At 34.5% G+C, this 16,377-nt stretch overlaps 4 protein-coding genes across 4 annotated transcripts; 3 read left to right on the plus strand and 1 right to left on the minus strand.

Annotated features, from left to right (window-relative positions):
- Positions 1-170: 170 nt before the first annotated feature.
- LOC145315513 (uncharacterized) lies at positions 171-4,849 on the minus strand. The gene is made up of 8 exons (XM_080155494.1): positions 4,818-4,849; positions 4,427-4,503; positions 3,770-3,830; positions 2,787-2,961; positions 1,883-2,002; positions 1,237-1,340; positions 740-871; positions 171-182 (listed from the first exon to the last, which is right to left on the minus strand). Exons 1-8 carry the CDS (start codon positions 4,821-4,823, stop codon positions 171-173), a joined length of 687 nt encoding a protein of 228 aa, XP_080011620.1. The 5' UTR covers positions 4,824-4,849.
- Positions 4,850-5,924: 1,075 nt separating this feature from the next.
- mRpL16 (mitochondrial ribosomal protein L16) lies at positions 5,925-8,361 on the plus strand. Its single transcript, XM_080158698.1, has 3 exons — positions 5,925-6,458; positions 7,516-7,689; positions 7,879-8,361. The coding sequence occupies exons 1-3, from the start codon at positions 6,212-6,214 to the stop codon at positions 8,328-8,330; spliced, it is 873 nt and encodes a 290-aa protein (XP_080014824.1). The 5' UTR covers positions 5,925-6,211; the 3' UTR covers positions 8,331-8,361.
- A 10-nt stretch (positions 8,362-8,371) lies between these two features.
- Positions 8,372-12,427, plus strand: LOC145317555 (uncharacterized). The gene is made up of 5 exons (XM_080158697.1): positions 8,372-8,567; positions 8,771-8,941; positions 9,392-9,498; positions 9,903-10,093; positions 10,502-12,427. The coding sequence occupies exons 1-5, from the start codon at positions 8,372-8,374 to the stop codon at positions 10,785-10,787; spliced, it is 951 nt and encodes a 316-aa protein (XP_080014823.1). The 3' UTR covers positions 10,788-12,427.
- Positions 12,395-16,372, plus strand: LOC145317552 (uncharacterized). The gene is made up of 3 exons (XM_080158691.1): positions 12,395-12,520; positions 13,487-14,624; positions 14,737-16,372. The coding sequence occupies exons 1-3, from the start codon at positions 12,429-12,431 to the stop codon at positions 15,622-15,624; spliced, it is 2,118 nt and encodes a 705-aa protein (XP_080014817.1). The 5' UTR covers positions 12,395-12,428; the 3' UTR covers positions 15,625-16,372.
- Positions 16,373-16,377: the final 5 nt, after the last annotated feature.

Raw genomic sequence — 16,377 nt, forward strand, 5'->3', positions numbered from 1 at the left:
CGTTAAAAATTTATAATGGTCTTTTAGGAATCAATCTAGCACCCCAACCAATGCAATGGCCAAATCATGATGAAACTTTATGGAAATATTTAGAATGTGAACTTATTCAATCCCTGAATTTCAGCCGTCTGTTTTAGAAAGGATTCGAGAAAATTACGAAAACGTAAAATCTAGGAATCGATCTAGCAATGGATAAATTTTGATGTAACTTAGTTAAAATATGTAGAATAAGAAATTATTAAATCCCTAAAACTTTCAGCTGTCTATCTTGAATAGGAGCCGAGAAAATCACGTTTCCCCAATAGCGTTACGGACGGACTGACGTACAGACAAATTGAATTATAAAGTAGTTTCGCTACTACTAAAATATAAAAGGACATTAAGTTATCAAATTAAGTTCAGGAGGAGAGGTGAATGGTTATTTGTGTATTTTAGACTTCAACAAAACATTTAACACAAACAATAAATCCACGAACTCATCCAAACCCTTAGCACCTATGTGAAGCTATCAAAATCTTATCATAATCAGGGAAAGGGAATGTTATTCTGACAAACAGTTCTAAATGAAAATTTCCTTATTTCTCCCCCCCCCCCCCCATCTTACTCACTTCCTTTCTGTTTCATCAAAAAACAAGTTTTCACCAACTCTACGCCAACAAAATATTTAATTTTCGGCAATTTCAAATGGAATTAATTGGCTGAATAGCAGCCCCTGATTATAATAAACATTAGCCAATACCGTACCCTTTTTTTTATTTGTAGTCATATCAGGTTTTAATTGTGGGGGAGGAGGTGGAGGGGGTGGTGGGGGTACAACTGTCAGACTTGACAGAATATTCTTCAACGGGGAGGTTATCTTCATGGATGTTGCCTAAATACGAATACATCAATAATTTTGAAATATTTGTCCCAAAAAAACAAGGATTTTTTTATCAGTAAAGGAAAATAATTTAAAAAAACAAATTAGATTTTAGAAAAAGATGCGCTAACCTGTGTTAGAGCATTCAAAAATCGGATCATGGAAAGGAAACGAAGTAGCGGGTTTCGTCATATTTTTACAGTAGCTTTTTAAAGTTTAGGTTATGTAAATGTTAATGATTGTCCCGCAGGATTTAGAGCCTCGGCAGGGGCAAGAAATAGGAGAAAGGCTGCTTTGAAAATGCGTCAAATATTATCAAAACTATATATATAAATGACTAATTGTTTTATTTTTTATGTTTAGACTAAATTTATAACCTTTTTCTGAAGGGCTTCCAGTGTTTTAAAGATATGATTTTCTTGAACATACTTTCTCAATAGTTCTACTCGGTTTTCATCTTCTATTGTTGTTTCACTTACACCTTGAATAATTTAAAAAAATTATATGTTAAGAAACGGTTATGACACACAAATATTGGAATGAAATGAATGAATACAATACGTATCACGTGAATGGTTCTTTTATTTACAGGAGCTTATGACAATTCTAACTGAATATATAACATTTTTCTGCTATTAACAGTTTGAATTTAAAATGTACGTATTTTGGCACAACCTTTAAATTAATCATGGTCTATTAATCTTCAAAAATAAACCGGTTTTTAAGGCTTAATTTGTTGAAATAGTCATTTTTTAATATTTGAATCATAAATGTCATATAACAGGCTTTTCAAATATATAGAGCATTTTATTTTACTGCTTTTTTTATGCATAAATAAGATTTTTAAAAACATTTCTCTTGAAACACCGTGGAAAACAAGAAAAGGAAAAAAATGTGATAAAGATATCTATAATTTAAAGTATTAGCAACATTAAGAACAAGACAAAATTATGAGAACAAAGCTTGTAAAACATATTTGCAATATTTTTGTTTTAATAATTGCGCATTTATAGAAAAAAATACCTTCTAATGCCAGTAGCCTTCTGATTGTAGGATGTAGCATCCCAGAATTGTCAAAGGTGACCATCCTGTCATTCTCCATTCTGGCTCCAGATACATGCAGCAGGCTTGTAGTATCTGGACCTTAAAAATTAATGTTGGAAAATTTGGATCAACAGGATAACTTGAATTTTAGTTAATATATTAGTGTTAGTTTTTGTCTGTCCTTCTGTCTAACCTTCTGTCTGTCCTACTGTCTGTCCTTCTGTCTATTCTTTTGTCTGTCCTTCTGTCTGTCCTTCTGTCTTTCCATCTGTCTATCCTACTGTCTGTCCTTCTGTCTGTCCTCTTGTATGTTCTTCTGTCAGTCCTTCTGTAAGTTTGTCTGTCTGTTCTTCTGTCTGTCCTTCTGGCTGATCTTTTGTTTGTCCTTCTGTATGTCCTTCTTTCTGTCCCTCTGTCTGACCTTCTGTCTGTTCTTTTGTCTGTTATTCTGTCTTTCCTTCTGTCTGTCCTACTGACTGTCCTTCTGTCTGTTCTTCTGTCTGTCGTTCTGTCTGTCCATTTGTCTGATGTTCTGTTTGTCGTTCTGTCTGTCCTTTTGTCTGTTCTTCTGTCTGTCCTTGTGCTTGTCCTTCTGTCTATCCTTGTGTTTGTCCTTCTGTCTGTCCTTTTGTCTGTACTTCTATCTGTCCCTCTGACTGTCCTTCTGTCTGTACTTCTGTCTTTTCTTCTGTCTGTACTTCTGTCTGTACTTCTGTCTGTTTTTCTGTCTGTCCTTCTGTCTGTCCTAATGCCTGTCCTTCTGTCTGTCCTTCTATATATATAGAGAATGGCAGATTACCTAAAAAATAGAACACCAATCGGTTCAGTTGATATCAAAATCTTAAGCTACAAACAAAAAAACTTACTACTGAAATAAACTTACTTTCAATATCCAGTTTTGTCAATGGTTTAGATTTGGGTTTTTTCGTTTTCTTTTTTCTAGCGCCATGATCAACATTTCTCCCGCCTTTTTTTGAGTCAAGAGTTTTGGCTGAAAGTATGCTACTTTTTTGGCCCGATATTGCTGCTGTACTCATTGGCCGTTTTTCCCTTACAGACTGAAAAAATGAAACCTATAATTTTCTATAATTAGGGCAGGTCCGTTTGTCAGAACGTTCGTATCGGATAGCTCTTGTAAATTTAGGCATGTTATAAATTTAATTGTCCAATCGAATTCAAACTTGGAGTGATGATTCCTGTAACAGTTTGGTACAATTTAGAAAGCGTAGCAACTGTATAATTCATACTGTTTGTCCATTCTTAATATGATGATTTTAAACCAATATTTTATCTATATAATCTTCCTTTTCAATTGATTTTAGAATATCGAATTCTATGACCAGGCGTCCCATATTTCCTACATATTGAGCAGTGTGCTTTATAAACGTTTTTCTCGTATTCATTTGAATCCGGTGGATAGGAACCGGTTCTCATGAATACGAAAAAACTATGTCTAGCATCGTATTATATCCAGTTTTCTACGAATATAGAAATGTACAATCATAAGATTAAAACTAGTTTTTTTAGCCGGTGCCTACGGCACCACGGGGCTAAAAAAACTAGTTTTAATCTTATAATTGTACATTCTATATCCGCGGAAAGCCGTTTATAATACGATACGAGAAATAACTATTCTCGTATTCATTCGAATCCGGTGGATAAGAACCGGTTCTCATCCATACGAAAAAACTACGTATTATATCCAGCTTTCTACGAATATAAAAATGAACAATCATAAGATTAAAACAAGTTTGTTTTAGCCGGTGCCTACGGCACCTAGGGGCTAAAAAATAGTTTTAATCTTATAATTGAACATTCTATATCCGCGGAAAGCCGTTTACAATACCATGCGAGAAATAACTATACCTGAAGCGATGTATTGCATTCTTCAACACTTTGTTTATATTTCTCTAGGTTATTCTTTAGTCTTAAAAAATTACAAGATCGTTGATATCAATAAGTAGCACAGAAATTAAAGATGAAAATAAAAATAGAACATTTATGCTTATCCTTATATAAAAGTAACAAGATGTCTGTCTGTCTTAGAGTATGTAAGTACTGAAGGATCTCGATAACCGCTGAACTGATATGATTCTCCTTTACAGTTTAGCTTCTCATAGGTCCTTTGTATAGCTATTTTTTGGAGTGTATCAACAACCTCTCTAGAAAAATAATTTCCCCTCAAAATTTTTTTCTTTTCTTTTTCTTTTTAAAACTAAAATTATAAGGCCTCTAGGGGCGTATCCTCTAGTGTTGACTTAATATAAACTGAGAAAGGTTAAAAAAAATGATTAAAAAGTCGGGTCGTGCTATCATTGAAAGCATACAGAAGTATATACAGGCACTTAAAATGTATATACGGATGTTAGAATTTCTGAGAACTTTATAAGAAGTATAAATGATGGAGAGAGAGAAAAAGAGTAACAGAGAGATGCTAGCTATTGTGGCTATTGGATGGCATAAAAAACTATGAGGATGACAAGATATGCGGAAGTGAATTTTCACCACGACGGTCAACTGTACCTGAAATAGTCTTTTTTCAAGCTTTCATTTGTTTGTTTAAGTTGAAGTGCCTCTGCCTGCAAATTCTTTATTTCAACCTTAAATATAATCCTATTATATAAAGATACACTACAAAAAAATTCCAAATCAATTAAGCAATTAATCGTATAGCCTTATCATTTACTCTTTAGCTATAACCTTTAAGAATCCTAAGTGTAGAAAAGTTTCGCTTTAAAAAGATAAAATAATATTACTCAATCTAATTATTCAGAATGACCAGTTTTCTACGAATATCAAAATAAAAATTCATAATATTATTACTATATTTTGTTAGCACAGGCCTTTGGATATATAAAAATATCCTCGGAAAGTTGTCTATTATACGATGCGATAAATAACTATTCTTATATACCTCCATTTCTGTTACTTCAACATGGATCACTAAGTTGCATAAAACGGAAATGAAATGTACATCAGATTTGATATAAATCAAAGTAAGTAACATTCAATGCTGCTTAGTTTTTCCATAATATGTTTTTTTCGAGGGAGGGTAAAAGGCACGTTTACCCCCCTCACCCCCCCCCCCCAAAAAAAAAAAAATTGGGTTTGGAATTTTCATCCAACCAAACCCAAAAAATTGAATAATCTTTGCGAGATGTGCCACTGTTCAAAGTATTTGTTTTTAGTAGCAAGGCTACTCTATAATTCCAAATGTTTGTCAGTCTGTCTGTCCGCCCATCTGTCCGTCCGTCTGTCAGTAAGACACAAAGTGGCTGAAACTTCTTGTCAACATTCCCATTATTATGGAGCATAATCAACTATTATACATCCATCCTATGGGAGCATTACAACCTTTGTGAGATTTTTTTGAGGGGTTGGACTTACAGTGCGCTTTAATATTATCTTCTGATTTTAGAGCTTCTATGTGGATGTATGTCATCCTTGCTTTAAATAATTTTGCTATCAATATGATATCCTTGCAATAAAATGTTAACTTTGATAAGAAAAGATTGCGGATCAAGGGCTAGCAATCGTTGGGGTCATTTTAAAAAGGGATCTTAAACCTATATCTCCAACCAAAATCATAATCTTAAATCATGAATCATTGTTTTTCTTTCTTCATGCTATATCTTTTTAACCAGCGCGGCGGATAAGCACCCCTAGATGTATCTATTGTCAACTTTAAATGTTAGGGAAAAGAAACTTATATAATTATATTTTTGGAGGGTTGATACTTTTTTCATGATGTGAAATATTGGAAGCTTATCTGCAAATGAAAACTAGATAACTCATAGCCAGACAAAAACATCCTCTAACTTTTAAATAATGATTATTTTTTCCCTTTTTTCGATTCTATGACATAATTTTTATTTTATTTTTTACTCTAACAATTCATTCATGCATTTCTATTTAAAACTTATTGCTTATCAGTTTACACGGCTTCGATACTAATGGGAGTAATATTTCTTTTTAATAAAAAAAAAATATTTTTTCTTTTTGGTGCTTTTTATGGGATAAAAATTTATTTTTTTATCTAATTTTTTGTTTTATTTTTGAATAGTAAGACGACATTAACTAATTAGGAAATTGCGAGGTTTCGTAAGTAAAAATATTCACAGTTTCATAATTTTCAATCCGCTGTCTTATCTTGCGGTTATCCTTACTTTTCACTGCAGCTATCCGTTGCTTGTCTGTATTGACGTAAATATACATTTTATAAATCAGCTGTTAACTTCAGAGAAAAAAAAATACCTCATCTCGAAAAAAATACAAGTGAAGGGGAAGAGTTGGGACAAATTGTGAAATATGACCTCCTTACTTACAAAACGGCTGCTCCGCGATGGCTTTGCCATACCTCGCTGGAGTGTTGATTTGCTGCAGGTTTCCCCGACCAGCAGCGGCGGCTGTCTGCTGCTGCAGGCCGCTGGCGCTTCAAACTTTAAGTACTTTAAAGATCGCCAGTTGACACCGCCGAAAAAGTTTGAGAATGTGGTGATGCCAGAGAGAACCCGCCTGCCCTTGGTCCAAAGAACGCCTTTAATTTGGCAGCATGGTATGTTTATTCTATTCACCGCAGCTTTATGGCCAAAATTTGAAGGCAAAAAGTTACTTTATGCACTTTTCCTACTTTTCCCTTGAGTATATAAAAACTTTTGTTAGGAATCATCTAGAGCTTCTCTTAAAAGCATATTTTATTTGTTTTAGTGATGGCAATCCGTCGAATTTTTGGACCGGATTCGGATTCCGGATTCTTAAAGAATCCGTCAAAAAAAAGTGGCGGATTCCTTGCGTATCCCGGATTCTTATTTTTGACGGATTCCGGATTCTAGCAATATTTTAAAAGGATTTTTAAATCTTTTTTTTAAATTAAGTGCTACATATGTCCTAAAAATCAATGTTCTTGGTGTTCTCTCGATCTCACTTCCGAGAATCGAACCAGATTTTAAAAGATATTATATATAATGATGAAAATCTTTGCCTTCAAAGAGGATGAGTTGAAAGAAAAAACTCAAGACGCTAATTTTAGCCTACCAATTAAGAATCAAGAATCCGCTATTAAAAAACGGATTCCGGATCCGGATTCAGATTCCAAAATTGGCCAAAAATTGGGCGGATTCCGGATCCCGGATACGGATTGCCATCCCTAATTTGTTTAGCCGTTCCTTAACTACGTAAAATATACCCTTCTATTTTATAATTTACATGTGAATATTGTTTTGCAAAATGTTTATTTAATTTAGTTTACAATGCTAGGTAGGTATCCGATTTATATTTCAGTTGGATTACAAACCTAGTTAAATTTACTTTTGGAGATTTTTGCGCATACTTCTTGTTATTTTTTAAAGTTGTTAGTCCTCTGATTATTTCTTAATTTTATAGCAATCATAATCCGTATTAGTCCGCTATTTTTTGGATCTTAAGTCGGAATCTGAAATCCGAATGAATTTTTAGCCAAATAAATTCGGAATCCAAAAAAACGTTACGGTTGAATCTGCTAATAATTCAATAATCCGATCGAATTCGATTTTTAGATTGGCATCTCCATGGTTTTAATGTCTTACTGTACAGTGCACCTTAAATGAAACTAATTAATTATATTATTGTTTTAGGCAGTGCAATGAGACCACCCCGCCAAACAAAGGAACTGTGGCGTATGCGTGGCGAGGAAACTGTCCACACAGACTTCAAGCTTGGACAGTTCGGTATCGTAGCTGTTGCTGGTGGCATGCTTAAGTATAAACAATTTGAAGCCATTCGTTTGTTAGCGGGTAAATATCTTAAACAGGAAAGTTTTTGTGAAAGATAATTCAATAAGATAAAATATAATTTTTGAATACTTAGTAGGTATTTGATTAATAACCCATAAAAGAAAATATTCAACATATTTTTTGAGGAATAGTTTATTACAAAACAAAATTAACTCAATTCTTTATTTTATACCATTATATAAACTTTCACAAACTTACTTCTGTAGGGTAATGCATTCGCTATCTACGGAGTAGAAGCTCCATACAAACCAATAACCAACCACGGTCAGGGCAAGAGAATGGGTGGCGGCAAAGGTTCAATCAGCGAGTACGGAACCCCAGTCAAAGCTGGACGGGTTATCCTCGAAGTTGGTGGCAAAATTCTGTGGGAAGAGGCCAGGCCGTGGCTGAACGAAATCACCAAGAAACTTCCCTTCAAAGCTATAGCTGTTAACGCCGAAATGCTGAAGAATTTAAATGAAGAAGAGAAAAGATTAACTGAAACAAATCAGAATCCGATTACGTTTGAATATCTTGTAAGAAATAATATGTTTGATTGTCAACGCCAGTTGTCACCTTATGATAAGATCTGGTTCGGTAAATTTGTCTACCTAGACCGTCAGATGAATATTAAATGGAAATGGGTCACAGGAGAGCGATACAAGGGTAAAAGATAATTGATGATTAAGTTATTTTTCTATTTTCAGATAATATAAGAATGGATCCATTCGACTTTGGTCGATTTTTTCGTGGATTTTTGGGTCTCGGAAACCGCGATGAAAATGTGTTTCCTCCTTTTCAGCGTTATAATGACAGGGAAGGGGATGAGACATTTCAACACGAAGAAAGAATTCCAGAAGATGTTGATCCTAACCAAAATATTTTTACCTTTCGAGTGTTTACCGATCCTTTAGGTAAGTTTTGTTTTAGTATTAAAATTTTGTCCCCAGTAGGTAGTTAAATAAAAAAAGCAAAAGAATCTTAGAGATATCAAGTTTTGAATTTTTGTTTATTTTAACAGCAGGTATATGATCTACCCTAACACACAAATTCCTTCTGAAACCCCGAAAAAGTTCTAAGATAATACTTTGATTAACGGCTGAAGTTTTTTCTTTAGAAATTCACAAGTTTTTCGAGCGGGAAATGGAACAAATGCTGAAAGATTTTGGAGGACTTGGTGGTATTATGGGACAACATAAAATGTTGGATGAATTTCCATCCAGATTTGAGGAACTTCCCGACTCTGGCAACCAAACTGACCGAGACCTCATGTTGAAACCTGAATCTGGTAAGTTGTACAGTTTTAGAATAGTTAATTATCACATCGTATTATAGACATCTTTCCGCGATTATTAAAATTAGAAATTACAACATTAATTTTATTTTTTTTATTTTAATATTTGTTGAAAATTATCTGTAATATGACACTATACATAATTTTCCAGTATGGCTTAGAACCGGTTCTAATTTAGCGGATATTAATCGGTTTCGAAGTACTTAGGGAACCATTTTAATATACAGGCCAATGTTCCTTTCCTCCCTGCTTAATGCGGATTAAATTTGACGAAAGACTGATAAAAATACCAATAAAACAAACCCTAAGCCTTGTTTATTTAAATGTTTTTTTTTGTTATTTCGAAAACTAGATACCTAATAATATTTTTATTTCTTGTGGAATATTCAAATGTACTTACCTACTAATTCTTGATAAAACTAATTCCACAAATATTTTGTTTAGAAATAGTTTCCCCAAAGTTTGGAGGTCGGGTGCAAGATGAATTAAGAGAAGATAGAGATATTGATGATGAAAATATTACCTCTGATCAATTACATCAGCTGTTTAAGGTATTACCTTTTTTCTTGTTCATCTGCTGGTAAGGTAATACATTTGAATACTGTTGATTATTTTTGACCGTAAAACCTATACGCTAAATTATCCATTTATAAAAGTAACTGAATCTTTGTCTCTACCAAAGGATCTCGCTAAACGCTGAACCGATATAAGTTCTCCTACACAATCTAGCTTCTTATAGGTTCTGGGAAGGTTTATAATTATTTGGGGGGAGGTTACCAGTACCACCACCTTTCAAAAGAATAAAAAAAACTATTTTAAGTGCCCTTAGGCAGCGCCATTGTATGACTTAATGGACTTACCTTTGTACAAAGGTACCAAAACATTTTCTTTCTAAAACTACAATTTAAACTATTTTTTTCTCCAATATACTCGTAAACATTTATTTTTCATTCAGGACAAAGAAACCCCAATTACTGACAACGGGCGAATTAATCCCAGTGATGATGGTCACAAGGATGGCAGTCATCTTGGCGGAGGTTTTGGTTCTCCAGGTTCTGGCTTCCGCTTTAACTCGTACAGCTTTAGTAGATCCATACGTACTGTGCAGAAACCTGATGGAACTATTGAAACAGAAGAAAGAACTAGGTGTGTTAATTTTATTTATAACGAAATAGAAATTGTGTATATTTTGATATAACTTCGTTGAGGTCAAAAGGTTTGTTGGCCTTTTTCCCCTCCCAGGTGACTTGTAATTCTTTCTAGGCTAATTATCCATTCTTTTTATATCAAATAGATGGAGTTATCTAATTTGGAGTAAGTTGAACATCCTAGAGAAATAAAAATAAGTATTGTTTATGTACATACATATTTATATACAAAGTCATTTAGGTAGGTATGGTATTATTTGGTAGGTAAATTATTTACATTCAAATGTGTTGGTGAGACAAAAAATATCGCTGAAAAAAAACCCAATAAATTCCTTTCTTTTCTTTCTATTCCAAAATTATAATTACAATGATAAACATATTCTTAACTTAAAATTTTTTATTTCAGAAATCCTGATGGAACAGAAAGTGTGATAATTAAGAGACGTGTTGGCTCCCAAGAGGAAACCATCCATCAGGAGGGTCCTCTGGTCCCCTATGCTGATGGTTGTCCTCCCCACCATCACCATCCAGACCTTCCCAATCTCTTTGGTCATTTATTTTCTGGCATGCTGGGTGGAAGGGGTAGAGATGGCCCCGCACACGGACGGGATGAAATGTTACCCCCGGCACCTCCAGCGGATAGAATGTTTTCATCCCTGTTTTCACAATTTTTTGGCGATCAACGAAGATAAAAAAAGTTTCTTACCTATTGTATGATAAATTCTACATATTTTTACATAGATTTATTTAAATTATATATGTGCACTTTTATATTCATATGACTATACAGCATGACCCTCAAAAAAGTATTTTTAAGCATCTGCAGCCCTTATTTCTCAATGAATTATAAAAAAATGCATATGTCCTTGTTCTCCATAGTATTCCACATAAGTAGATATAAAAATATTTTTTTTACCTCCATTAACACCGGAGATTTTTAGAGCTAAAGTTTTGAAAAAGTGACTGAGAAAAAGAATTTTTTTTTGTTTCTCTTATTTTTTGGATGGTTATATTATGTTTTTCTGGCAACTGAATAATGAAACACAAAGAAAAACAGGTTAACTAATTATTTCTTTTTTATTCCACCAAAAAATATAAATTTTTAATGGCAAAAAATACTACTGAATGAATTGATTATTTGCAAATTTTAGGTTATTAATTAATCCTTATTTGAGAAAAGGATTAATTATGACAGTTGCTCCGCCTACTTTTCTGACATCTCAATAATTTAATAGGGGGTTAATTAAGCTTTTTAGACAAAAAAATCATTATGTTTTAATTTTATTTTCTTTATAACTTTTTTGTTATTAAAGTTAGGATTGTGAAACAAAACCAATTTTCCTGCTATATTCATAAAGATTTATTTGGTTTTTTAATCTTAAAAAATTTTGCCTAATAAGTAAGTTTTTCAAAATATCATTAAACTAAAAAGACTCAAAAAATATGTGTAAAAAAATGCTTTTTACTCAAAAACTAAATTTTTTATTTCATTTTTGTTTAAAGTTTCTGCTAGTAACAAAAATAAAAGGATTTCTACCTTAATTTTGCTAAAAAAGTCGTTTTATGTTAAAAGTTACTTTTTCCTCAGTCACTTTTTCAAAACTTTAGCTCTAAAAATCTCTGGTGTTAATGGAGGTAAAAAAAATATTTTTATATCTACTTATGTGGAATACTATGGAGAACAAGGACATATGCATTTTTTTATAATTCATTGAGAAATAAGGGCTGCAGATGCTTAAAAATACTTTTTTGAGGGTCATGCTGTATATTACTTACAATGAGTTTGTAAGGGTTGAGTAACAGTTTTTGAAACAAACTTTGAAAAATATAAACTTATACATACCTAATAATAGAGTAACATACGATGATTTGGCATAATTGTTCCTTTTATATGGTATGGTTTTAGGCTTGTTTTAAAAAGTGGCAAAAACCCTCTCCCTTTTTCTTCCATTATGCCTAATACCTACTTATTATGTACGAGAACGATGTTTTTGTATAATCTCAAAATTGTGATAAACATGTTAAAATTTTTGTGAGGCTAGTCTTGTCTTTGTATTATTAACCAGGGAGGGAGGGAGGGGACATTGGGCTGTTTATTACATTAGTCCCCAAAGTTTTATGATACCGTTTTCTTTTTTCATTTTGAGTAGGTAGTTAGTTCTTTAAGTTGAGTGTTCAAACGTTTCAACCACTAATTGTAATCTACAGAATGGGTATCTCTGTGTATAATCATTGGGGATGTGCATCAATTTATCAGCCATTGTCCTATCCCTTTAGATCCCTGATTAATAAACTTATAAAAAAATCTATTATTCTAATGTATAATTTCAGAGATGATGTCCCAAGTTAGCTTGCAAGCTGGACGTAGGATCATTAATAAATCCAGCAGACTCGTTTACCCCAGTGCTTTCCCCCACACATTCAGGTAAAAATTAACAAGGGGGGTGGAAGTTTTGACACATTTGCGTAAACAGTGAGTATAGGCTTTATCTTTGGACTGAGAGGATAGGTTATTAGGGATAAAATCATTCTTATATGATGAACTTCCCCCAGATTTAAGATTTTTTGGATAGGCCTCCAGGTTCCAGAGCTCCAGGCCTCCAGGTCCTCTCTGTACAGGTAAAAATTTAAAAAATAATTTTTTTTTGAAGAGTTAGAAGTAAACTTATGAAACAAAATATGCATATTTTTGAATGTTATTCACATATTTGAAGAAAAAAAATGCATATTTTGTTTCATAAGTTGACTTTTAACTCTTCAAATTTTTTATTTTTTTTATTTTTACCTGTACAGAGAGGACCTGGAGTTCTGGAGCTCCGGAACCTGGAGGCCTATCCAAAAAATCTTAAATCTGGGGGAAGTTCATCATATAAGAATGATTTTATCTCTAATAACCTATCCTCTCAGTCCAAAGATAAAGCCTATACTCACTGTTTACGCAAATGTGTCAAAACTTCCCCCCCCCCCCCTTTTCAATAATGGATTACTCAGTTACAGTTAGTGTCTATCCGATTCATATAAGGATAAATACCGGTTTCGGAATATTTATTAGAAATAGCAGAATTATTCCCTTTTTAAACATATTTGCGGCCAAGTGTCTGTAAAATCCTAATCCTATTATATAAAGTAGTAAGGTTTTTGTCCAAAGATTAGATCTCATTAACTGCTGAACTGATTGTGTTCTATATTTTAGGTAAGCGTCACGTAGATCCCGTGATGGTTTTAGGCTATTTCATTTTAAGATTAAATTCTTGGGATGGTATTTAGCTATTTTTCTAGCCCTTTTAAGGCAGAACCCCTCGGTGCTAGGGCATATCCGCTGGTAGAAATATAAAATTTTACTGAATAAAAAGCTTTGAATAGCTTAATATTTACATGTGTTTGTATTTAGCCCCATCAGAGAACAACACGCTGCAGCAAAACCTCACAATGAAGCAGATCACAAAAAGCATTTCCTAATCCAGCTTAACAACAAAGATAAATGCGAAGCTCTGCGGGCAGCCTGGCCCAAGCCAGATTTTAATATCCCCGCCCTAAAAGACTTGCTGGACCATGACAACATTGAGATGCGCAACAAATTCAGAGATTTCCTAAAGTCAGATCTATTCAAGCCCAGGTACAACATGACCCTGGAGGAGGAGAGAGAGCTGGCGCTCAAACGGCTGCAGGCCATCTGTGACGCAGGATTCATTTCAGTTATGGATTTCAAGAACAACCCACTCAAAATTTTTGCTGCCCACGAGCTGGCAGTCATTGATCCTGCCATGGGCACCAAGATGACTGTTCAGTTTAATCTGTTTGGTGGTACTGTTCTAAAACTAGGAACTGATCGTCACCACTACTTGCTAAAAGGTATTGACACTCTCAAAGATGTCGGCTGCTTTGGTCTCACCGAGTTGGGCTATGGTAACAATGCTGTAGAAATGGAAACAACTGCTACTTATGACAAGGCAACTGACGAACTTATTGTCCACTCACCCACTCCTTTGGCCCAGAAATATTGGATCACCAACGGCGCCTGTCATGCCAAGCATATTGTCGTGTTTGCTCAGCTTTACGTTGATGGCAAAAATGAGGGAATTCATGGTGTGCTTGTTCGCTGCCGCGGCGAGAATCTCGAACCCGTTCCCGGTGTCACTGTCGAAGACATGGGACACAAGATGGGACTTAATGGTGTTGACAACGCTAAGCTGACATTTGACCATGTGCGAGTACCCAGAGAGAATCTATTAAACAGATACAGTGACATTACCCCTGAAGGAAAGTTTGTAACTGAAATCAAACAGGGCGGCAGAGCTCGATTCCTAGCCATGGCTGACCAGCTTCTGTCTGGCAGAATTTGTATCGCCAGCGGTTGTATTATTGCTGCCAAGGTTTGCCTGTCCATCGCAGTCAGATATGCTGCCACAAGGTTGACTGTTGGACCCACCGGAAAGTCTGATACTCCTATCCTGTGCTACCAGTTGCAGAATAGAGCACTCATGCCTCAGCTTGCTACAACCATTGCATTAACATTCGGTCTTACAAAGGTATTAAAATTTTTAATTAATAATATGCCTACTTATTACTTTAAGTCTTATTTTTTATCAACATTTATTTTATGGATTTTTTCTGTTATTTAATAAAAGTATCTGTTAACAGGTAAAGAATGCATGGGCTTACCAGCCAGCTGACGGCAGTGACCATCTGAACGTTGTAAGAATGTGCTGTGCTATCAAGCCCTACTCCAGCTGGCATCTTGGAAGTGTTGTCACCACAACTCGCGAAAGATGTGGCGGTCAGGGCTACCTGTCTGCCTCAAGAATTGGAACCTATTTTGGTTCAGCCCATGCCGGACAGACTGCCGAAGGCGACAACAGTGTCCTAATGCAGAAAGTTGCTAAGGAGCATCTTGGTTTGTTTAAACCCCACACAGATAATGCTCCTGCCGTCCTTGACTTATCTAACCCAGACCATCTGGAATACCTGCTAAAGGCCAGAGAAAACCTGCAGTATGCCAACCTGAGGAAGAAAATGGCCGGTGCCATGATCTACACCAAGGTTGGTAAGAGTATGCCTGGTATGCTCAAACCCATCGGTGATAAGCTCCAAGAGAAGGGTATTTTCAATACCTGGATGCTCCAGGAGCAAGATCTTATCCAAGCCTTTGCCAAGTCATACGCTGACAGAATTGTGTGTGAAGCGTTCAAGGAAACGATGGCTGGCAAATACGGTGCTGTTGACCCTTCTCTTGATGGCATCCTGCATGAAATTCTCACCCTTCATCTCCTTTCAACCATTGAAAAGGATCTTCCAACATTCATGGAGAACGGTTTGCTGAACCCTGCCCAGGGAAAACAGCTGATCGGTTTGAGCCAACAGCTGTGCGAGGATTTGGCGCCAAAGTCATTGGCTCTTATAGAGTCATTTGGTCTGCCAGAGGAAATGCTCCAGTCACCTATTGCCTCAGACTGGGTGGCCTATAACGCATATGATAATCAAGGAGAACTTCAAACCAGAGAAGAATTCTTGAAAGTCCTCAACAATTAAATTTTTTTAAACTTATAATTTTGCTACCCTATAACATACAAAATTAAAACATATGTCCTGTCTATGTTCAAACACTTGTATAAACATTGTTTTAGTACCATATCGTTTTAGTCATTATGATATAATGGTCCTTGATCAATGATCATGTATTTATTGCACTAATATTTATCACTCTACTCTTTGAAGTATAACTTAATATTTCATTTTATGTCTGTGTGTATTAAGAGATATAAGTTTTCCGGAATTGTAATGTAGGGAGTAGATTTGAAATCTGCATCAAATTTTAAGGATTTTTTATAAAATTCGTTTTTTGTATAATTTTTTATCTAAAAGCGGAAATACAAATTAAGTTAATTAATTTTGGCATCCCTGATTGGTGGATTTAAAAAATCTGCGCTCTGATTGGATGTCGTACATCATTCAACCAATTAGAGCGCAGGTAGTTTAAAATCCACCTATCCTATTGGTCAAAATTAATTAACTTAAAATGTATTTTCGCTTTTAGATAAAGAATTTTACAAAAAACGAATTTTATAAAAAATCCTTAAAATTTGATGCAGATTTCAAATCTACTCCCTACATTAAAATTCCGGAAAACTTATATCTCTTAGTGTGTATTGCATATTTTTTTAGCATTGTATGAATAATTTATTAAAAACTAAAATGATTCTTGCAGTTTTATCCATTTAGAAACAAATAATATATATTTATAATCTTGAACATTACGAAAACCGCATATTATTACAGATTTCA

The sequence above is a fragment of the Acartia tonsa genome, chromosome 4 (genome assembly GCF_053477335.1).
Source record: "Acartia tonsa isolate MP-2025a chromosome 4, ASM5347733v1, whole genome shotgun sequence".
Classification (NCBI taxonomy): domain Eukaryota; kingdom Metazoa; phylum Arthropoda; class Copepoda; order Calanoida; family Acartiidae; genus Acartia; species Acartia tonsa.